General features: G+C 54.4%; 2 protein-coding genes across 2 annotated transcripts in view; one reads left to right on the top strand and one right to left on the bottom strand.

Moving 5' to 3' along the window:
- The window catches only part of CSPG4 (chondroitin sulfate proteoglycan 4), a 36,502-nt gene extending 27,821 nt beyond the window's left edge, over window positions 1–8,681 (bottom strand). The window contains exon 1 of the mRNA XM_081228065.1: window positions 8,230–8,681. Within this exon, the coding sequence (XP_081084191.1) occupies window positions 8,230–8,317 (88 nt within the window). The 5' untranslated portion in view covers window positions 8,318–8,681. The remainder of the gene's footprint in view (window positions 1–8,229) is intronic.
- Window positions 8,682–19,203: 10,522 nt separating this feature from the next.
- Window positions 19,204–22,351, top strand: CIMAP1C (ciliary microtubule associated protein 1C; the record flags this gene model as incomplete). The annotated part of the gene is made up of 4 exons (XM_081228415.1): window positions 19,204–19,324; window positions 20,133–20,243; window positions 21,139–21,252; window positions 21,870–22,351. The coding sequence occupies 4 exons, from the start codon at window positions 19,204–19,206 to the stop codon at window positions 22,349–22,351; spliced, it is 828 nt and encodes a 275-aa protein (XP_081084541.1).
- Window positions 22,352–23,054: the final 703 nt, after the last annotated feature.

Here is a 23,054-nt window from a genome sequence, read left to right on the forward strand (position 1 = left end):
TTAGGAAAACGGTTTCTTGATGCCAGAGAGCTCTGGCAGGCTGGGCCACCTCTCAGCCCTGTTCTGAGCCTAGCCTGCCTTGCTGTGTGGACCTAGATAAGCAGCCAGCTGTCTCTGGATAGAAGCAGAGATCTTTGTCCTTTTCCCAAGAGGCTTGAGCTCAGAATTTTTATTTTATTTTTTTTCGGTACGCGGGCCTCTCACTGCTGTGGCCTCTCCCCTTGCGGAGCACAGGCTCCGCGGCCATGGCTCACCGGCCTAGCCGCTCCGCAGCATGTGGGATCTTCCCGGAGCGGGGCACGAACCCGTGTTCCCTGCATCGGCAGGCGGCCTCTCAACCACTGAGCCACCAGGGAAGCCCGAGCTCAGAATTTTAGAGCTGACCTTGGAGAATGAAGATCCTACCCAGGGGCCCAGAGACGGACAGAGGTCTGCCCAAGGCCACACAGCAGGGCCAGGTATCCCAAGGGCTGCCATTACACATTTGGCTCAGGTCCCTACAATATCCCTTCTATCCCAGGGCTGTCAACAGTTGGAAGGAGGGGCTCCTATTTGAGTACCTGCCCCTGGAGAGGCTCAGATGGGCTCCAGATGAGTGTCTGGAAGCACACGGGCACCCGATGTCCAGAGATGGAGCCTCAGCCGGGGGCAGGAGCCTGGATTCTATTAGCACACATCTGGGGAGCTGACCAGTCTTTGCCCAATAGTCTGTTCAGAAGGTTACCTCTCTGGGGGTGAAAGCAGAGGATGCCCCCACACTGGGATCTTGACTTGGGGGCCCAGGCTTTTTATCCAGAGTGTCCCTCCAGTTGGCACTCCCCGAGGCTGCTCACCCCACTCTGTAGCCATTTCCTGAGACTCACTTCCCCTCACCTCCACCAACTCTGATCTTACGCATACATGGACTCAGGCATCACCAACACCCCTGATGGGTCCAAGCAGCCCAGGATAGAGAGAATCCCTCAGTCCTTCATTCTGGATCCTGCTCCTCATGATGCAGCCACTACTGCTTAATGAGTGGTGGTAATAGTCCCATGGGAGCTTCATGGGAGCCATCTCACATCACTGGGCCCTGGCCTCCAGCCCCTACCTCCAGAGGGGCCCCTGAAGGGTGGGCAGAGAGCAGGGAAAAGACAGGCTTCTAGGCTCCCCATCTTTTTTTTTTTTTTTTAATTTTTTTAATTAGTTTCTGCTTTATAACAAAGTGAATCAGTCATACATATACATCTGTTCCCACATCCCTTCCCTCATGCATCTCCCTCCCTCCCACCCTCCCCATCCCACCCCTCCAGGCGGTCACAAAGCACCGAGCTGATCTCCCTGTGGGCTCCCCATCTTATAAAAGGTGTCGAGGCCTGCTCCTTCTCTCTGTCCCCACCCATCTGCTCTTGGGACAGGGTCTGAGTTTCATTTGGTCATTCATTCAACAGGTTGATTGTGCTACGTCCTGGCTCAACCATCTCCATCCAAGGGACCATTAGGCTTTGGGGTGGGGCTGCAAGGGGCTGTCCTGCTTCTCCTCACACAGGAGAGGTGTGTGGACCTCAGCCCAGTAAGTCAGTCAGATGCAGGACCTACCCCCACCCCCCTTTCTAAAGGGTCCTGGGCTGGCGGGCAGAGGCTGGCTTGACAGGTCCCCTGGGAGCCTGCCTCCCCCTTTCCGTGTCACTTCGTCCCCACACAGACCCTCTCCAATCCCCTGCTTTGGAAACTTTCTCAAAGATTCCTAAGCAGGAACCACCCCCCACCCGTCCCCCGCCACCATTGCTGGGCCTGCCCCACTCCAGAAGAAGATGGGAAAAACAGAATAACAGCAACCTCAGGACCAGGCACCTACTGAGCATTTACTCCAGGCAAAGGGCTTTAATCCCCAACACACATAGGAGGTAGGAATTATTTATCCCATTTCAGAGAGGAGAAAACTGAGGCTCAGAAAGGCCAGGTCACTGGTATTGAGTTGTAGGGCTGAAATTAAATTCTAAGCTCTCTAACACCATGTTCTTTACCACGATGAGCCTGGCCTCCTGTCTCCCCCAGCCCTGTTCCAGGAGCTGAGGACTCAGAGGAGGGAGAGGTGGGGCCTGAGTCAGGACTGAGGGGCAGGAGGGAAGCTTACTCTTAGCTGCTCCAAGACGCCCAAAAAGGATGATTCGTTCCTGCCCTCACCACGGTGAGAAGTGTGTGTGTGTGTGTGTGTGTGTGTGCGCGCGCGCGCGTGTGTGTGTGTGTGTGTGTGTGTGTGTGTGTGTGTGTGTGTGTGTCTGGGCCGGAGGCCTGCCTGGCTGGCCTCCAGCTGTAGGAGAGCTGGACTTGCCCCAGTCACTGCACACAAGGGAAGGGGCAGGGAGGGCTGGTGTCGTGGGAATCAGCATCCTGGGCCCACTGATATTTATAGCTGCCCCCTCCTGAAATGTCGGGGCGGGGGCTGCTCTTAGGTGGGAACGGAAGTTGGTCTCCTCTCCTCCACCCCCTCTCCATCTTCCCAGAGAGAAGGATGGCACAGGCTAGAGGCCCTGGCCTGGTGGTGGAACTGGGGGCTGTGTGTCCTGAGTTGGGGGTTTCCCCCAGGCTTCTCGCTCTGGGGGTGGACACTCTCTTTGCTAGGCCCTGAGCCAGGCTTCTGAGAACACTATGTGTGTGTGTGTGTGTGTGTGTGTTTGCAAGTGTGTGTCTGCACACACATGTACATACACCTACTGGGTGTCATGCTGATGGAGGTCACAGAACAGGGGCAGGGGCCAGATGAAGGTAGGGGGAGAAAGGTTTGTAATCTCACAGAGATGGAGGGCAGGGCCCCAGAAGGGGGGCAGACCAGGCTGTAGGCCTGAATAATCAATGGTTGGAAAAGCCTCCCAGGGGTGGTGATGCTGGAGTTGGACCTTGAAGGATGGAGAGAAAAAAAGAAGAGCAGTTGCAAGCAACAGCTTGGGCAAGGGTGGAAAGGTGCCAGGGATTATGGATTATTATCTGATGCTCTAGTTCATCAGCCAGCCTGTGGGACACAGCATCACTTTGAATGTGGAGGCTGATCTACTGGGGGGAGAGAGGGCCCAGCCACAGTCATGGTGTCTTTGGGCCTGCAGGCAGGTGGCACCATGAGGCTGCTGTCTACCTGGATACTCAGAAGTGTCCCATTTGGTTCCGAGAGGGACAGGAATGGGATGCTGGGGCAGGAGAGGCCAGGTCCCCAGGGCTGGCCGGGAGGAAGCTGGGACTACATTCTGCTCCCTGCCTTCAGGCCCCCAGACTTTGCTCCACTGGTGGAAGGATATCTTCCAGGGGCCATTGATATCAATCTTGATCTGGATTCTTTGAAAGCCAGGAAGTCCTTTCTTGTATGTGACCTGACTCTCCCCTGCTCTCAGTATGTTTTAACTCAAAGCAATTAATTGGTTTTCAAGCCTTTTTTTTTAAGCCACAGAACACTTTATCAAAACTGTATCTTACGTAAACACACGTTCACGAGACTGCTCTGCATGAATCAGGGTGGTGCAAGCATCCCGTATTCCCAGGTATGGGAATGGAAAGCCCCGGAGCACCTTGGACACAGTCTGAAAACCCCTGGTTGGCTCAGTGATCTCTATGCCCCTTGCGGGCCCAGTCCTGGGTGCAGCAAGATAGTGGAGACCTCAGAGAAAAGTAGATGGGAGGTCTGCCCTCGGGGAGCTGCTGGTCCTGTGGGGAAGGCCACACCCAAACCAGGGTACAAGGACAAACAGCAGAGAGGTCTACCCCCTACCCTGCTAAGCATTTGCTGTGTGACTCCGAGAAAATAGCTGCTCCTCTCTGGGTCCTGGTTTCCCTATGAACCATGGGGGGCTGGCCTGGGTTGGGGAGTCTCTGCAGTGAGGTCTGGGAGGGGAGGCTGCCTTACTGACACACCGTGACACTTAAGCTGCAAGAGAGACACACACTGAAATGGTTTCGTATGAGCAGTGGCGGGAGGCCTGGCTAATGCGCGTCAGAGCTGGCAGGGCTGGCGCTTCTGCAGGCGGGGAGCGGCCAGGGCGTGGGCAGGAGCTGAGTGGGAGGAAGGAGTGGTCAACAGGAGAGGCACTGTCCAGAACATGAGTGAGCCATGCCACCAAGCCACCTTGACGGCAGCCCCAGAGCCACCACCCTACATCTGAGACAGATGGGGCTTCATTTGCCACCCCAGCTGTTGGTGGAGGAGTGGTAGGCTTCCTTGAAGAAGATCTGCTTATGTTGTGAGGAAGTGGGGAGGGTTTGGAAAGGTAGGGGGCACTTGCTGGAGGGGTCTGCAGAGATGGGAACAGAGATCTGGGGTCCTCAGGGACCTGTCTCTCTCCTGAAGACCTGTCTCTCTCCTCTGCTGGGGGGCCTGAGTCCACTGGTCGGTGGCTGCCTACCTGGCCTGATCTGGGAAAGGCGGCTGTTGTTGGGGTGAGTGAGAACACCATGGCTTGTGTACCCAAAGAGGGACCTGAGGCCAGTCCTTCTCGTTCTCAGAGCCTCAGTTTCCTCATCTGTAAAATGGGGAATGTTTCTTGACTTATAGGGCTGCTGTGAAGCTGCAGGACAACATGGTTAGTGCCCCCCCCACCACGGGGTGTCTCGGGAGGTAGGAGCTCTGTTATAAGAGAGCTCCATCCTGTCCCCTGTTTGGAGTTACGGACCCTCCTGAGAAGCAGAGAGCCAGGAGCCCCTACCCCAGGGAGAATCCAAGTACAAAACTGTTCATACAAATTCGGTTCATTCAAAAATTACTCATACACACTCAGTAATAATGGTAATACAATACTTTTGAAACACACCCTAAGCCTGCACCTGGAGGAGGAGTCTTAACTCTGAAAGGCTCTACAGAACTGGACCCACGCTGAGTCAGGGGCATGTTGGAGGCAAAAGGGGAGCTGGATGGGGCCAGGAGTCGGCGGCAAGGCAGTAAAGGAGCGGAGGGACCTGGAAGGGAGCAGGCTCAAGTCCCAGACCTAAAGGCCCCCTTGTTTATTTGCTCTTGGCACTGAATAGGAGCCCCAGTGCAGCTCAGCACCCCCTGCCCCCATCTTGTCCTCACCTCCTTCCCTGAAGGCCCCACCCAGCCCAGGTCTGTGAGCACCGCTGGTTGTGTGCACGGTTGCGCGGGCTCACATCTGTGTGCGCCAGTGAGTGTGTAGTCAGGGCTATTTCCAACTCCCCCTCCCCTGCCCGCCCCATCCTGGGCAGCACGCCCAGTTCCTCACACCCCACTCCCCTCCGGCCCTTCATCAGCCGCCTGGCCCACCTGGCACGGCCCCCTCCTCGGGCCCCCCACGCGGGCTGCACTCAAAGACTCTTGTTGTCCTGGCTGGGCAGGCGGGTGAATGTTGGGAGCGGGGGCTCAGTTATACTTGGTCTGGAACAGCTTTTTCAGAGTCCGGTGGGGGGTGCTGGGCCTAGGGCCCTGGCCCCTGCCCTGCTCTGGAGGGCTGGGGCAGTGTACGTACACACACAGACACACAGACACACACAAGGCTGAGAGGCTGTCTCCAGCACTATTCGTTCCCCCAGACCATCCTTAGAGGCAACGGAATCTACCCTGGTTCAATTCCTTGCACCTGAGGCTCCCCTGTCCCCACCCCAGCCCTGCTCTCTAAGACACCCCCATCAGTTCAGAGCCCTCACCCAGATTACACAGGAACCCTCTCTGCCAGCTACTCCCGCCTGAGTCCCATGTGAGCCCCTCACCTTCTGCCTTTAAAAGTCAGCTATGCCAGGCAGGGAAGAGGTACGGGAGCCACTGGCACTGCACGCTCTGTGCTCACTCTGACCTCCCAGTTTTGCTTGTGCTGTACCCCCTGGCTGGAAGCACATCAGCTCAAACCCAATCTCCCCAATGCCTGTGGCTCTGCTGGGCCTCCCACGGGGCTTAGAAGGGGCTGGACATCACACTTATCATCCACAGTGGCACAGGGGTCAAGTCTAGCTGCCCACGCAGGCGGGGAGCTCCAACAAAGTGGGACTAGGGGCTCTTGTCGGGCAGCTGGGCTTCTCTGTGGGTTACAGCACTTTGCTTCCTCCCTGGGTCCTCAGCTTCCCTGTCTGTACAATTGGAAGGTTGGCCCAGATGGTCTCCAAAGGTGCTTGACTCTCAGGTCCCATGACCTGGATGCCCTGGAATGTTGATGAGTGCAGGGAAAGCATCCCAGTGTGCCTCACTCTGGTACCTGAGACTTGGGGGCCTTTGGGGCTAAGGGTGTCCAGGAGGGGTGGGAGTGATACCTTCCTCAGTAGGGGCTATCCCTATTGCAGAGACCAGGATGGGGGACAGAGGGGACATGGCATGGGGACAGAGGTGGGCTCTTGGAGGGGAGCTCTGCCTGTGAGGGGGACAGGATACTAGCTTGCCCACTCCCTCACCGCTTCCAAATGCCTCCTAAGGGCCGGGGTCGGCTTGATGTTATAAAACCCCACTGGCACCATGTCACTCTTCTCTCTAAAAGCTTCGCTGGCTTCCCACTGCCAATAGGGTATAGGCTGTGGACTGCATTTTGCCATCTCAGGTTTCTGTGCCCCAGCCCAATGGCTCTTTCTGGCTTGTGCTCAAAATATATATACCTTCCAGCCAGGCTGCTGGAACTCCTTATCTCAACCTCCCTCTGCTCATACCCCCTCAGAGCCTTTGCTCATTGAGCCCTCGCCTGGAGTTCTGACCCCCTTCCCATCCTCCAAGGCTTGGCTCAAGGATCACCCTCTGCCCCGCCCCAGCTTGCCTCTGAATTTCTCTTCACCATTCTCCTCATCTGGATCTTTGCAGACACGATAGGAATTGCTGTTTGAGTTTTAATTTGCTTTTCTGCCTCCTGAATGAGTCCAAGTCCAGCCTATGCATTTCTCTGCACTCCTGACTGCCCAGCACAATGTCTGCACACTGTTGATGCTGAGAAGGTATTTGAGAATGGCTCTCAGGTGAAGTCCAAGGAGGTGGGTACCGGAGTCCCTCCCTTGGCTGGAGGCTGGGCAAGCAGACCTCTCTAGTCAGCTCAGATGCCCCCTTCCTATCTCTCTAGAGGCCCAGCCCACAACCCAGGCCCTGAGACCTTGAAGGATGGGGTCCCTGGGGACAGGAACAGGGAGCCTGGGATCCAGCTCTGACTCACCCCACTGGGGGGTCCTCCCCTGACTCATATCCCTTTTGGGTGCCTTGTGATTACTGTCCATTCTAACTGGCTTCCCCATCTAATGGGGAGAGGGGTGTGGCCTAGGTCCCTGGAAGGGAGACTCAGGCCCTTCTTCTGCTCAAAGTTGTTCTTGGGAATGGTCCCGAAAGATGTAGGCTGAAGCACTAATTCATACATACATGGGTAGTAATGACTGATGGGCCCTGAGGCCACAGTTCTTATGGCATAACTAGACCGTGCCTTAACTAAGGGAAGAATGCCATAATGGTGGGATTTCTGGCATTGCAATAGAGACGGATACATCCTAGCACCTCTCAGACGGCAGTCTCTGCTGGAGGCAAGCACCAATGCCTGGGACAGGGAGGTGTGGCAGGGGGGTGCCCAGAGCTGTCTGAGGGGCACAGGATATCTGAGGGGCACCAGCCCTGCCTCTAGGAGGCTGAAGAGTGGGTGGTCCTGTCTGCCACTAACTAGGCCTTCTCAGTGAGAAGAGAGGAGACAGAAGACAGGAGGGGGAGGAGGAGGCCAGGAGGAAGGTGGTGGTGAAGAGGCCAGACAGAAAATGCACCCAGGAACAAGGGGAACAGGAGCAGAGCTGGGGCGCAGCTGCAGGAGGCCCCAGGAGGCTGGGGTGCTTGCGGGGACCCACACAGGGTGGGGCAGGGTGGCTTCCTCCCCATTTCACGCCTTGCAGCACTCCCCCTTCCTTGCCTGGGTGTCTGAGGTGGGGGACTCGCTTCTCACTGTCACTATGGGTCCTTTGGGCACCAACCCAGTCATAGAAAGCCTGCTGGGCACAGGGACCCCAGGCGGCACTGGGGTGTCTCCACTGGGTCTAGAGAACAATCCTGCACAGAGCCACACCCTAGGGAAGTGACCCTGGGGCCAACCTCAGATAACCAGAGCCCACATGACCCCCTAGATGGAGAGCCATGTCTGGGGGTCCTGCATGCCCTGGGGGTGGGGTGGTACTGCCAGAGACCCCAGCCTGGGGTGGCAGAAGTGCAGTCCCCTCGTTTCCCAGTCTGGGTCCTCCTGTCCCTTTCCTCTACGTAAGAAACCCTCCACAGCTCTTGCCAGTCTAGGTCGGCGTCTCAGGCCCCTCACTCACCTGTGGATGCTGGTCCCACCAACGTAGCGAAGGTCAGAGCCAGGGTCAGGGCGGGGGCTGAGAGCAGGAGCCGCGGGCCGGAGCGCATCGCGGCGGGCTGGGCAGCGGGACTGGCGAGGAGCGGAGTTCGGAGCCGGGAGCTTGGACGCCAGAGTCTCGAGTCGAGAGAACTGGCGTGGGCTGGGGCTCCGGGCGTCCCGCCGCCTACTTAACACGGGGGCGGGGCAGGCGCCGACCGGCGCGCGCGCTCCGGTTTCAGGCCGGGGTTGTCCTGTCTGCCCCCAACCCCTAGTCTTCTTAAAGGGCCCGTGCTGGGCTGCTCCTCCCCGTCAGTAGTCAGGGGACCCTTATAGCTCGATCAGTCCCAGGCTCCACCTTAGAGATTTGGGACAAAATCCCAGAGGAGCCCAGACGTCCTGGGCTCTGGCGCAAGGGCTCCCGGAGAGCTCCTCTGGGAGGAGATGTGAGCTGAGCTAGTCCCTTCACTTCTCTGCCCTCTGCTCTCGCCTGGGTTGTGGCAAGGGCGTCCTCACGCCAGGCCTAGGAGGAAGGACAGATGCCCTCCGCCCCACAGACTGCTTTTGGGCTGCTTTGCCTCTGAAGTCTCTTCAGGACGCCATTTGGACAGAGAAGCACCAGCCTGAGGTTCTACACTGCTCTGTGCCCACTGGCATTGCAACCTTGACAGGGCCTCAGTTTCCCAGTCTCTAAAGGAGAGATGTTCTAGAGTCTCCCACAAGGCAGGAGGGATTCTTAACTCCCTGGTCTCATTTAGTTGCCTCTAACTAATCCTGCAATGTGGGTGACAACACTCCTGCCCACGCTTTATGGAGGAGGAAGCTGGCTCAGAGCTGGAAGTGGTTCTTACAAGGCCCCCAGATGGAGAGTAGGTCCCTGGCCACATGGGACCAGAACCCCAGGCCGCCTGACTCCTGAATCTGGCTGTTTCAACTTCCTGGGCTGCCTCCTGGAAATCTGACCCTGGATTTAGCACCTACCTAACAGCTTCAGGCTGGGGTCCTGCTCCTCTTGGTTCCCTCCCAGGCAACAATATCAGCCTTGTCCCAAGCAGGAGAAAGGGCAATATTATCGCAGAGCATCCAGCACCTAGAGGCTCTGCCTAGCCCCAGCATCAGCGGTGCCTGGCTTCGGTTTCTCTGTCCAGTGAATGGGTGGAAGAGTACCCCCGGAGTGTTTCCCCCTCCTTTCCTCCATCAGAATCTCTCTGTCACACCTGCCTGCTTCAGCCCAGCCCCAACCCCATCCCACCACTTGCTGTCTCCCCAGCCCCTGCCCTTGCCTGATGACAGTCCTACCATGGGTACAGCCCTTCAGAGTTTGCAACAAAATTTTGCCCCGTTTTGCAATAGAAGAAACTGAGGCTGAAGAAGATTAAGGGACTTGGGCAAGTCTACACAGCTGCAAAGAGGTGGAGCCAGGTCTTTGACCCCAAGCCCAGGGCTCTTACCACCACAGCACAGTGGTAACCGGGGCTCTGGGTTCAAATCCCAGCTCTCCTGCTTAGCTGTCCAACTTTGAGCAAGTCACTTCACTTCTCTGTAGTTCAGTTTCCTCATCTGTAAAATTGGCTTTGTGAGGATTAAATGCTTTTTAAAAAATTATTTATTTATTTATTTATTTTTGGCCGCATTGGGTCTTCGTTGCTGTGCGTGGGCTTTCTCTAGTTGCGGCAAGTGGGGGCTACTCTTTCGTTGCAGTGCGCGGGCTTCTCACTGCGGTGGCTTTTCTTTGTTGTGGAGCATGGGCTCTAGGCATGCGGACTTCGGTAGTTGTGGCACATGGACTCAGTAGCTGTGGCTTGCAGGCTCTAGAGTGCAGGCTCAGTAGTTGTGGTGCATGGGCTTCGTTGCTCTGCGACATGTGGGATCTTCCCGGACCAGGGCTCGAACCCGTGTCTCCTACATTGGCAGGCGGATTCTTAACCACTGCGCCACCAGGGAAGTCCCAGGATTAAATCCTTTAATGTACCTCAAGTGCCTAGCCCGAGGTATACAGCAGGTGCTCAACATATGCTTGTCTTTTTTCCTCCTTGCCCTGTAGTCCTGCTGCATATCCTCCATGTGTCTCAAAGTTTGCATTTAGCTTCCAGAGGCAGCTGCACACAGTAGGTACTCAATAAATGCATGCTGGGGTTGAGTAAGAAGCCAGTTGCTGCTGTTCTGTAGGGATTTTGGCAAACACAACAACTCCCATCCAGTTCATCCTAGGAAGCCTGGGTTGGGGCTGTGCTCAGCTGGCCTCGGTGGCAATAAAGCCATTGATTCCGCATTTGTCCCTTGTTTTTCCTTCTCCCCAAGTCAGCAAGGCACCTGGTCCTTGTTAAGGGCTAATTACTGGCAAAGTGTGGGCCCAGAGTTGCAGAGGCTGCTGAGAAGACAACATTTGGAGGAAAAGACTTTTGCTTCTTTATGAATCAAAAATGTGGGTGGAGCTTTCTACCCACCCCATCTGCCCATCCTTCGCCCTCCCCATCTTCTCCCATGTCCTCCCCTGATCCCCACCCACACAGATTTACCCACCGCTACCAGGAGTCATTGGTCTGTCTGTGGAGCCTGCAGACGGAATTCCCGCCCACAGCTGAGATTCAAGTCAGGATTAGTTTGCAGCCTCCCCCTGCCTGGTTGCTAGCTGGGGAGAGAAACACAGGCCTGGATAAATAATGGCAACCAGCACGGCAGTAATAGCCCACACTGGCTTCTCTGCTGGGGCTTCTCAGTTTACAAAACATTGACCTGTTTTTTTGACAACCCTGGGGAGTGTGTGTGTTGGGGGACAGTGTTCCCTTTTCACTGATGAGAAAACTGAGGCTCTAGTGGAAAAGGGATGCTGGGGCAACAGCACACATAGGCCTGGCCTTTGTTCAGCCTATAGCCTAGAACTTGACCCCCGACTGGTGCTGAGCAGCCTCATGCCAGGAAAACTGGCAGAAAGTTGAGGCCTCCTGTTGCCTGGGAGCTGATCCCTGACTTCCTCTTACTGTCTCAGAGCAAAGGCTGTTAGACCAGGCAGTGCCTGCTCCTCAACTGTCCTCTCCCCAGCCTCCTCAGCATGACCCCCCCTGAAGCCCCCACCAAATCCCCATCCTGAGTAGAGCCCACCAGGGCCTCCCTAGCATCCTCAGGCCTTCCTCTGCCTTCTGACTTTTGCCCTGACTTTCTCTGACTTGGGTTGGCCGGGTGTCGCTGGTGACCATCCCCGACTGCCCTTGCCTCTGTGGCCGTATCTCACCTTCCTCCAGGAAGCCCTCACAGCCTTCCTTCTCACCACTGACCTCCATTTCCATAGACTCCCTCGAGTAATGATCTCTGTATTCTCCCAGTGCCCCCCAGGGCACACGTAGTTGAGTCAATGCCTCCTGGCCCCTTGGACAGATTTCTTCCCAGCAAATCACCGGACAGGGTACCTGGGATAGGGGAGAGGAAGACTCAGAACACACTTGAAGAAGGATGCCCACGCCCCAGGGATGAAGGAGGATTCAAATTTTTCTGAAGCTACAGTGACCTGTGGTGTGTGCTGCCTCAGTTTCCCCAAGTGATCGGCCTCTGGGAGAACAGACAACAGAGAGCATCACCCACTTCTCTGCTGGCAGAGTTCAGCCAGGCGTGCTGGCCAGGCCCTCCGGTCATTCTTATCCTCATGCCTCTTGGACGAAGAGCGCCTGCTCTGGCAGCGGCTGTGGCTCAGTCCTGTCCTTGGCCAGGGCCCGGCATCTGAATGCCTCTGTGTTTTGCACCCTGACCGCCTGGGCCCCACCCAGGGAGCTTGTGGCCAAAGCCAGCTTGCTGGCAAATGGCCGGTGCTTGTGTCCTAGATGGGACAGTGCCTCAGCTCGCACTGTCTAGATCTTAACCTCAGGGAAGTGGCCTCCTGCCATGAAGCATATAGAACTCAGACCACTACTGTGCAAGGGGACATGGGCTTTTTGGCCCCGATTCCATGGCCCTGTAGTCACATGGCCAGGAGCTCCCTGGTGGTGGGTCCCAGTCCAGGGCCTATGCTAGGAGTGGTCTTGCTCCCACTCGTGGCTGGCAGCATCCGTGGGGCTCCTCCAAGTGCAGGCAGCCAGGATCAGGGGGGATGGGGGCAGCTCTTCCCAACAATTGCACAATTCAGGAGCTGAAATGTTATGTTTGCTGCCCTTGGGAGCCGGCTGTGGGCTGTGGACGGGTGGCTGATGGCAGGGCTTTCCCTGGCCAGGGGAAAGCTGTCTTGGGGAGACGGGGGCTGGGGGTGGTAGAGGACCCTCTCAGAGCCTCTGTTCCCGGGAGCAGGAAGTCGTCTTCCACACCACGTCCACAAAGACCTGCGGCTTCAGTGGCTATGACCAGCTGGCCGCAGCTGACTCCTCCTGGGGTTGTGCTATTTCTAAATATTGGTTCATGCTGTTACCCACTGCTCCGCTCCACCAATGGATATTCAGCTGGCTGCAGAGAGAGCCTCTGGGAGGGGGAATGAATAGTCCTCGTTTGGAGGGCAGATTTGTGAACATACTTGCTCAGAGTCTAGCATGGGACAGGTACTTTGGGGGCTGGGGTGGGGCTCCCAAAAGGAGGGTTAGAAATACCTGCTCAGAACTGAGAATGAGGCTTCAGTGGGCATTAGGAGACATGGGTCTGAACTGGCGACTGGACAGGGCAGTGAAAAGAATGTGGGGTTAGGAGCCAGAAGTCTGGTTCTGCCAAGCCTTTTCTGTGTGGCCTCAGGCAAGTCTCTTCACCTCTAGGCAACTTTCCCCTCATTTGTAAACAGTAGAACCGCCATGGTGCTTGGATGATGCCTTCCAACAGAGGTGCTGGGGCTTTATAAACTATGAAGGGCAGTGCCTGGTGGTTATGACGAGGTCACCTGTTGATGCCAGGGTTGTGTTCTCTGCACGTCTTCCAGGAATCCTTTGAAGGGGAGGCAAGATTGATAACCAAGAGGCAGCTGGAGCAAGCTGGCAGGGCTGTCTTCAGCCATTTCACCCAAGAACATACAGCTTGAATTTCAGCTCTTATTGGCCCCACTGGCTAGGTGTCCTTGTATAGAGAAAAACCTGTGGTAGCCAGCCTCCAAGGTGGCCCTCAATGGTCCTCACCTTTGGGCATTCACAACCTTGTGGAGTCACCGCCCACACATTGAATAGGGCTGACCCAAATGGCCAATAGGGCATTGCAGAAATGAAGGAGTATGATTTCCAAGGTCAGGTCACAAGAGACATGGCGGCCTCTGACTTGTTCTCTTCTGATTGCTTGCTCTGGGGGAAGCCAGCCACCATGGCCTGAGGACAGTTAAGCAGCCTGCGGAAGGCCCCTGTGGAGAGGAACTGAGACCTTTTGTCAATGGTCAGCACCAGCCCACCATTCACATGAGTGAGCCATCTAGGAAGTGGATGTGCCAGCCCCAGTCACACTTTCAGATGACTGCAGCTCCTACTGACATGTTGACTGCTACTTCTGGAGAGACCTGGAGCCAGATCCATCCAGCTAAGCCACTTCTAAACTCCTGGCCCCTAAACTCTTGAAACTGTGTGTGATGATAAATGTGTATTGCTATTTTAAGCTCTTAGGCTTTGAGAATAATTTGTTACACAGCAAGAAATAACTGAAACTGACCTCCACGAATGTAAATTGCAGTCCAGTCAGCCAGACTGGGTCTGTGTCTGGGTTCAGAAAGTAAGACTCTGTTCCCATGAGGAGGAATGATGTTTCCTTGATCAATCAATGGATCAACTCATTTATTCATTCCACAAACCTTTCTTAAGCACTTACCATGTGTCAGGGCAATATGCTGGGGGCTGGAGACACAAGGGTAAGTGACAGAGCCCTGCCTTTGAGAGCTCACAGGCTCCCCAAATGACTTGGTGATTGTTGGATGTGGGGAGTAAGGACAAGGGAGGTGTCCAGGACAAGCCCAGATTTCTGGCTTGGACACTTGGGTAGGTGGTGACATCATTCATTGAGATAAATGGGGGACAGGGAGCATCTCATGAGAAAAGCTCTGGGCTTATTGACTTTTAGATGTTTGTGAGAATCTCAAGTGACACTGTGCAGGCTGTCGAATATGGGAGTCTAAACTCCTAAGAAGATCTGAGCCAGAGACATATATATTCGGGAATTGTTGGGGTACAGATAATGGGATTGAAGCAACAAGAGGGGATGAGAATTCCCAGTAAGAGGAGGGTGGTGAAATGGGAGAGGAAGGCCCAGGACTGAACTTTTTTAAAAAATTTAATAATTATTTATTATTTATGGTTATAGGAAACAAATTTTAAACAAATTTGCATACATGTTTTGTTGCTGTGATATATGAGAGAGTGATCAGTAAAAGACTGCAGGACTGAACTTTGAGACACCAACATTTTTTTTCTTACAAAAATTTTATTTTAACATAATTTCAGACTTAGAGAAAAGTAGCAAGGCCAGTACAAATATTTTTCACATACTCTTCACCTAGATTTCCCAACGCGGCCATTACAAATATTTTTCACATACTCTTCACCTAGATTTCCCAAACGGTGATGTTTTATCACCTTTAAATTCTTTTCTACGTATATGCATATATTTTGCCTATAAGAATTTTTTGAGAGTAAGTTGCAGATATAATGCTCCTTTATCCTTAAATACTTCAATATGTATTTCCTGAGAGCAAGGACCTTCTCTTTCAGAACCCAGATCAGGAAACTAACATTGGTACAATACATTTAACTAGCTACAGGCTTTTTTCTGGCTTTGCCAATTTCCCCATTGATATCCTTGATAGCAAAAGAAACTCCTGGCTCCTACATTGCATTTGAATAGAAACTACATTGAGTTTCTATTAATCTGGAAAAGCTCTTCAGTGTTTCTTTGTCTTTCATGATATTGCCATTTTTGGCAAGTATAGACCTATTTTATTTTGGAGCATGAATCTTGATTTGAGTTTATCTGGTTTCTTTGCAATTAGATTCAGGTTATGTACCCTCGGTGGGAACACCCCAGAAGTGATCCTGTGTCCTTCTCAGTGCAGCCTCTCAGGAGGTACACAGCATCTATCTGTTCCATTGTTGATGATTTCTTTTCTTTTTATTCTCTCTTTATTTTAAACCAATGTGGCTCTCTTTTTTTAATGTACAAAGAACTCTTTTTTAAAAATTAATTAATTAATTAATTAATTTTTGGCTGTGTTGGGTCTTTGTTGCTGTGTGCGGGCTTTTTCTAGTTGCATCGAGTGGAGTGCATCTAGTTGCATCTACTCTTCATTGTGGTGTGCAGGCTTCTCATTGTGGTGGCTTCTCTTGTTGTGGAGCATGGGCTCTAGGCGTGCGGGCTTCAGTAGTTGTGGCACGTGGGCTCAGTAGTTGTGGCTCACGGGCTCTGGAGTGCAGGCTCAGTAGTTGTGGCGCACGGGCTTAGTTGCTCCACGGCATGTAGGATCTTCGTGGACCAGGGCTTGAACCCGTGTTCCCTGAATTAGCAGGCGGATTCTTAACCCCTGTGCCACCAGGGAAGTCCCAATAATGTTAACTTACATCCCTTGGTTGGGGTAGTGCCTGCCAAGATTCTCCCTGTAAAGTTACTGTTTTTCCCTTTGCAATTAATGAGCATATGCCAACACTGAAAGGTCAGGCTGAGGAAGAAGAGCCAGAAAGAAAGCTTGTGAAGGGGCAATGGGAACATGGGAGGAAGACCAGAACATCTTGGAACCAAGAAGAGGTCCTGCAAGAAGGAGGCAGTGGCCGGTCATTGTGGCCCAGTGCTGCTGAGAGGCTGGTCCAGTGAGGGTGAGAGGTGGCTATTGGCTTCAGCTTCCACATGCAGGTCACAGTTTAGGTGGAGTGATGGGCTTGAAGCCAGCCTGCAGGGAGTCAGAATGTGAAAGGGAGGCGAGAATGAGACTGTAGGAAAAATGCCTCTTTGGGGAAGTTTGTCTGTGGTCTGGGGAGAGGTGTGCGTGGCCAGGAAGATGGTTTTTATTTTTTAAATTTAAAAAACATTTTAATTATTTTTTTCGATAGCAGTAATTAAAAAAAAAATTTAATTGAAGTATAGTTGATTTACTATGTTGTACCAATCTCTGCTGTACAGCAAAGTGACTCAGTTATACATATATAGACATTCTTTTTTTAAATATTCTTTTCCACTATGATTTATCACAGGATATTGAATATAGTTCCCTGTGTTAGATGGTTCTTAATAGTTGGAAGGGATGCAGAGTATGTAGAACATCATAGGAAGGAGCCAGATGAGGCTCCTTTAAAGAAAGGAGAAGGTGATAATGGACAACGAAATGTTCTTGAGACACAGAGGAGATGGGAGGAGGTCTTGGTGGGTCCTCCTAAGCCCCAGGAGGGAAATGGAAGCAGGTGACAGCAGATGGAAATTGCTGGTTCTGACAGTGCAGTACGGAGGGTTTGAGTCCAAGGCCGGTCTGATGTCCTCTGTTCTCTCTGTGAGCAGGAGGCAGAGCAGGGGCTGCAGGGAGGGCCAGGCACCCAGAGGGGAATAAGCCATGTCTGAATGATCTCTGCGGAGAGGGAGAGAGCAAGCTGACCAGCGCGGAGATGGGCAACTGGGTGGCCCTCAGCCGCTTTTAGCTGCCTGGTACAGGAGGGCAAGGCAGACATGGTGACTCAGGGCTGGGATTTACCAGCAAAGAAGTGGGACAAGGAGGGCAGCCTGAAGGATGCGGAGGAGGTGCAGGGTCACCGATGGGACCTCAGTGATAGCAGGCAATCTGTACAGGGCCAGAAATGGAAGGACAGGGAATGGTGCTCCTGGGAGGAGGGTGAGAAGCCCAGGATGTGCTGGGGAGGGTGGCTGAGAGGGAGTGGAGCACAGGCATTTGGAGATGAGGAGGTCTGGGACCTGGGAGGCCAAGGGATGGTGGGTGGTCCCTGGGGAGGCCTAAGTCACTGGGGTAATAGCAGGAGTTGGGGGCTGGGGAAGAAGACCATGAGCCAGGGCCACCAGGTCAACACGTCAAGACAGATGGCACCCCTGAGAGATGAAGCGGGGTACCCTGGATGCTGGAGTCTTGGGGAGATGTGCTCTTGTCAGGGAGGGGACACTGCCTGGGTGGATACCAAGGAAACCAGGGACTTGCTCCACCTTGGGCTCTGAGGGACAGAGCAGCAGCTTTGAAGCTAGCCAAAGGCTGTTTCCAGGGGTGAGCTAAGTCTCTGTTAAAGTTGGAGGGAAGGGAGCCTTTGGAGCAGAAGTGGGGTGGCTTGTGACATTCCGGGGTATAGAGTGGCTCGGTTTCCCTAAGAGAGCCAGGCACAAGGATGGCAAACAGGAACAGTGTTTGTGTGGGTGTCAGGAAGGCTCCCCGGGTCTGAAATACTTGTAGATCACCACCTTCCCCCCAGCCCAGGAAGGTGAAGAGCCCAGCCCCACATCTGGCCCCTATCAGCATGAGGGGACCATCAGGGCTTGGGGCCAGCAGGCCTGCAGCTTCCTCCAGGAAAAGCTGACAGTGATGGAGGTGAGGAAGAGGCACTGCCTGTGGCCTGAGGCCAACTGAGGCTGGGCCAATCCCAGCCTTGCCCAGCCCTCCCTCTGCGGAAATCAGAGGTTTGGCTGCCCCACGGGTTATGAGAGAGGCACAGGAAAGATCTGGTGCCGCTGGTGGAGGGGGGAGCCCTGCCTTCTGTTCCAAGCCTTTCAGCCCCACCAGGGGATTCTGGAGCACCCAGCACACCTGGCTGCTCTGCTCTGAGTCCTCACTGTGCCTGTTGGTTGGAATGAGTTCAGAGCATGGTTTGGTTTCCATTAGATCAGAGGCTATGTTCTAAAGAGAGCTCTGGGGTTTGTGTTCTGGTTCTGTCTCTGCTACTAATGTAATGGGAAACTTTGGGCAAGTCTTTGCCCCTTTCTGGTCTTCAGCTTCCTTATCTGTGTACGGGGGCTGTGACAGACACTCTCTCTAAAGCCAGCAGTCATCTGTTCCCCGAGATGGAAACCCCTCTAGATCAAACCCTTAGTCTGAGCTATGAACTGCTAGGTGCAAGCAGGCCCCAGGGCCCCTGAGCCTCTGGGTTTTTTCAGGGTGAAGGAGTGTCTAGCATTTCCTCAGCCCTGGGGCTCATCCATCAATCATATGGTAGCTGGGTATATTCCGTATCCCTCTATGTTTTCTCTCACACTTCCGCCACCACAGGGGGTGCTCTTGACCGCAGGCACAGGAAGTAGCTTCTTGAGGCCTAAGCACCACCCTCCCTCCTCTTTTATTTGCTCCCCATTGCTTGCCTGAAATGCCAGCAGCAGGCAAGTATTCCTCGAGCTAGACGTGGATCCCTAAAGACACTGTGGGATAGGAGTCTGGGAAGCTATCAGACAGTCACACCTTAGTTTGAAATAATTGGCTTGATACTTTCCCAAGAAAAAACAGACTGTGATAGAAGGGAGGGCATGTCCAGAACCTGGGAGATAGGTGGGAGGGACAGGGAATAGAGGACCACCCCAGGGGGCTGTGCAGGTGGCAAGAACCCTTCACCCATGACCCGTCCACTCTTTCAGAAACCTCAGGGCACCCACCAGGAGTGAAGAGCTGGATCTGTCACTCCACTTCTCCATTTTTCTTTCCTGCCCCAAGGTTCTGGGGACCCTCAGGCTACTTAGCCAAGTTGGGAGCAGGGACAGGGGGGCCGAGTTCTCAGGGTTCCACAGCTGAGCTGCCAGAGTAGAATTTCTACGCTACAGTTCAGGCACCACGGCAACTGGAGGAAATAAACAGTCTAAGTTCTGCAGTGATGTCATCCCCAGCTCCAGCCTGCCGAGCCCTGCAGCTGGCTGTACCCCAGACGGCCTCAGCTGCACGAGCAGGAGGACTGTCTTGCTTCCCAGCCTCCACACAGCCTCTGGCATCAGGGAGACAGAGTGGAAAGAGGGGCTTGGGCAGGGCCCCCTGGAACAGGCCCCACCCAGGCCCAGCTCCTTGCCCGCTGCTTAGGGTCTCTCAGCAGCTGCTACTGCCCTCTGCTTGGCCCCAGACATGAAACTGCCCAAGGGGGTCAGGAACCCTGTGTTCTATGGGCAGCAGCCAGAGAAGAAGGTGCAGGTGCCCTCAGGGCAGGAGGTAAAGCAGACCCCTGTTGTCCTGGCAACAATTAAAGGTGAGACCTGGGCTTGGGCTCATTCATCTCTCTGCAGAGCTGCTGAAGGTGTCCTAGCCTTCCAGTCCTGCCTCCCGCAAAGCCCTTTCAGACTCTCCTCAAAGCCACAGAAGATCAGCACTTCCAAGTTAAACTTTGCAGGCGGTATTAGCTGCTGGGAATTTTTTTGGGGCGGGGGAGGAAGGGTTTTGAAGTGAGGCCAGTTTTGGAAACAGGCTAGGGATTCTGTGGCATCTTTAGCCCAGCTCTAGCTTTCCTCACTTCCCTTGAATCTTACTCTCAACTGAAAGCAGACAAACTAATTCTCACTACATTGTTAATGACTGATTGTTGCTCTATGCCCACATAGGTGGTTTAGTATGTGATTAAACATTTCGGCTCTGTTGGTTGGTGTCTCAGAATTTTCACAATAACGGCTTGTGTGACTTTGGGTAAATTGATATTTCTAAGCCTCAATTTTCTCATCTGTAAGATGGGAAAAACAAGGGTATCTGTCTTACAGAATTGTCGAGAGGCTTAACTGAAATAACCCACAGAAAATGCTTAGCATAGTACTCGGCACAGAATAAGGTCTCAGTTACTTGTAACTATTACTTTTCTGATTATGCATTGCCTGTCCAAGGGAAATCACATTTTATCTGGGAACACTGCCTTTCCCCAAAGGAAGCACCTCGATGGTGGTCTTTGTCTCAGGGTGACATCAATGAGAGCAAAGACCCCAGAGTTCTTAAGGCACACTGTATTCGGGGCTTCCCCTGCCTCTGATCTGGCGGGTCCAGGCTGAGGGCCACACTGTTGGTGCTCACAGGTCCGGGGCCTGCTAAATACCTCCGGCCATCCTGCACGGGCTACATAGACCACGACGTCTCCATGTTCCAGGAGCCAGCCTACACCCTGCACACCCTGCACTCGGAGAAGCGTGAGTGCTCCCCACACCCATCATCCCCGTGGGTGTAGGATTATTATTGTTGGATGTTTGGGGCTGTGGTGAGAGGTGAGGAGTCATTATCTGTAGCCAGAGGCCTGGGAACCCAGGCCTGTCCCGAGTGGGACACCCACGTGGCCTGCTGGGCCCAGAAGGAAGCCAGCAGGGGTGCGAGGTGACCCATCCCTCTGAAGGCAGCTCTGGGCATTTCCCAACTGGACCTCCTGCGGGAGCTTAGAAGGGACCTGTTGCATCCAGCTGGCAGGGTCTCCTTTCTGTGTGGTCTTTGGCTGGGGCCCTTCCGCTCTGGCTGCCATGGGTTCACTTGCCATAGCAGCTGGGCAGGAATAGCTGGTGAGTGGAGGGAAAGTGGTGGTGGGGGGTGGCCTCAAAGCTTCCCAGGTGGCTTAGAACCCCCTGGAAGGTGGGGAGCAGAGGGCCACCGAAGAGCTGGGGATGACAGCCAAGGCCAGTGAGAGGAGAAGGTGGGCAAGGGCGTGTATCTGGGGGTCTGAGATCTCGGCCCCTCCCAGAGGTGACACACCCTCCTCAGTAGGGGAACCCCCTTTCCAGGGCTGGGTCCCTTCTTCATACTAACAGTAGCCACTATGCCTATTATTATCCCCTTGGCACCAATCCCTGGCGGGGTGGGGGCTGACCAAACTGCTGCACAGCTGGTATTTTATCTGTTCCTCTGAACAAGTTCATGTGTTAAAAGCCCCATTTTACGGATGAGGAAATCAAGGCTCCCGAAACACTCAAGAGCCCGAGGAACTGGAAAGGAGCCTTCCATCCTTTTTGGGGGAGGGGGATCTTGCCTGGAGGCAGGCCAGACTCACCCTGGGGCGGCCTCTGGGGCTGACCGGGCCTTTCCTTGGCTGCTTTGCAGGGATCATGGACATATGCAGCCCTGGGCCTTGCTATTTCTTGGATCCTAAAATAACTCGGTTTGGAATGTCCAGCTGCCCTCAGGTTCCCATGGCGGAGCGCATCTCTAACCTGCGTAAGATGGGCCGGGAGAGGGAGGTCGGGGTGGGAGGTTGGGGGATGGGGGTCCATGCTTGGGACAGGAACAGGGGCAAAGGGGTGATGACTCCCTTCGCCAGGTGTGTCTGCAGATTCTGGCCTCTCCCTGCAATGTCATATCAAGACACTGATGTCACAGTGTCTGTGTCACACAGTACTTAATGTCTTGAGGCCAATGTTATGCACGTCTGTTGCAGGGTGATGTTATGATCAACATATCACAGGGCTCATGGCGGACAGCACTATTGTCATGCTAATGAGTCCACGGACTGTAGTGATTTCAGGGTGTTTTCCTGGTGCTGTCACAGGGACAATGACAGCCCAAGGGTGATGTTCTGATGACACTTGGGGTTTTTATGTTATGAAAACAGTGTCACAATCCTGATATCAGGATGGTCGAAGTCCCTGCCCACCTCCATCCTGTAGTCCCACGCAGGGGTGGTGATATTCCTGCCGGCCGTTAAGGTGGTTATAGAGAAGTCATACCAGGCTAACCAAGACCTCAGCTCCCTCCCTTGACCCGTTAGTTGGACACCAGGAGATGGGGCCTGGCTCCTGCCCTGAGACCCCTCCCCTTCATTCATCCACTTTCAGGCCTGAGCCCCACCCTGGCCTCCTGCCATTACCACCTGGAGAAGACCCACCCACCTGGGGAGCGCAGGGCTCCCAAGTACACCTTTGGCTACCGGTGCCCATACAGAGTGATGGACCCCAACCCGGGCCCCAACCAGTACCAGCTGCCACGCCTGCTGGGGCCCAACCTGCCCACCAACAGAGCTGCTCCTTGCTACAGCCTGAGCCCCTTGGACAAGAACTGGTTCTACAAGGAGGATGTGGCGGGAGGCCCTGGACCTGCCATGCACGCCCGGCCTGAGCCGTCTGTCTACCAGAACCGCAGCCCCATGTACAGCATGGCCAGGCGCTTTGCCTACCCGGTGGACCACACACCTCGGCCCGGCCCCGGCTCCTACGACATCCAGCAGGTCACGGTGCACAAGGCCCGCACGCCCGCTTTCACCATGGGCATCAAGCACTCGCCCCACCTGTGCCCACTGGTTGTCGACATTCGCGACTGAGGCCCCTCCTGGCACACTCACCCCCACCCCCCGGCCCCAGAAGTTATTTTTCTATACCAAATCGAGCAATTTACAAAGGTTTTAAGTAGCAGAGCTGATGCCTGCTGTGTCCAGCACATAGAAGGCATTAGATAAATATTTTCATTTATTCCTTTGTTTCTTTTTTTTTTTTTTTGCAGTACGCGGGCCTCTCACTGCTGTGGCCTCCCCCCGTTGTGGAGCACAGGCTCCGGACACGCAGGCCCAGCGGCCATGGCTCACGGGCCCAGCCGCTCTGCGGCATGTGGGATCTTCCCGGACCGGGGCACGAACCCGCGTCCCCTGCATCGGCAGGAGGCTTCTCAACCACTGCGCCACCAGGGAAGCCCTATTCCTTTGTTTTGCAAACACTCACAGTGGCTTTCTTTGGGCCCTGATGAGGGGCTGGGGATACTGGCAGTGTAGTAGGAGTCCCTGTCTGGGAGATATTCTGCTGTGGCTCACCAGGTGTCCTCCAAGGAGCCCTGGGCAGAGACGCCGGGGAGCTGAGTTCTAGGCCTACCTCTGCCACTAATGTGCTGTGTGGACTTGTGCAGCTCCCTCACCTCTCTGGGCCTCTGTGAGGGGGGATGGTGGACCTGGAGGATGTCCAAGTTCCCTCCAGCTTCTGAACTGTTTGATTCTGATCCCTGACGGTGGTCAGCCCCCAAGAGAGGAGCAGGGC

The sequence above is a fragment of the Mesoplodon bidens genome (assembly GCF_964165515.1).
Source record: "Mesoplodon bidens genome assembly, chromosome: 3".
In the NCBI taxonomy this organism is placed as follows: Eukaryota; Metazoa; Chordata; class Mammalia; order Artiodactyla; family Ziphiidae; genus Mesoplodon; species Mesoplodon bidens.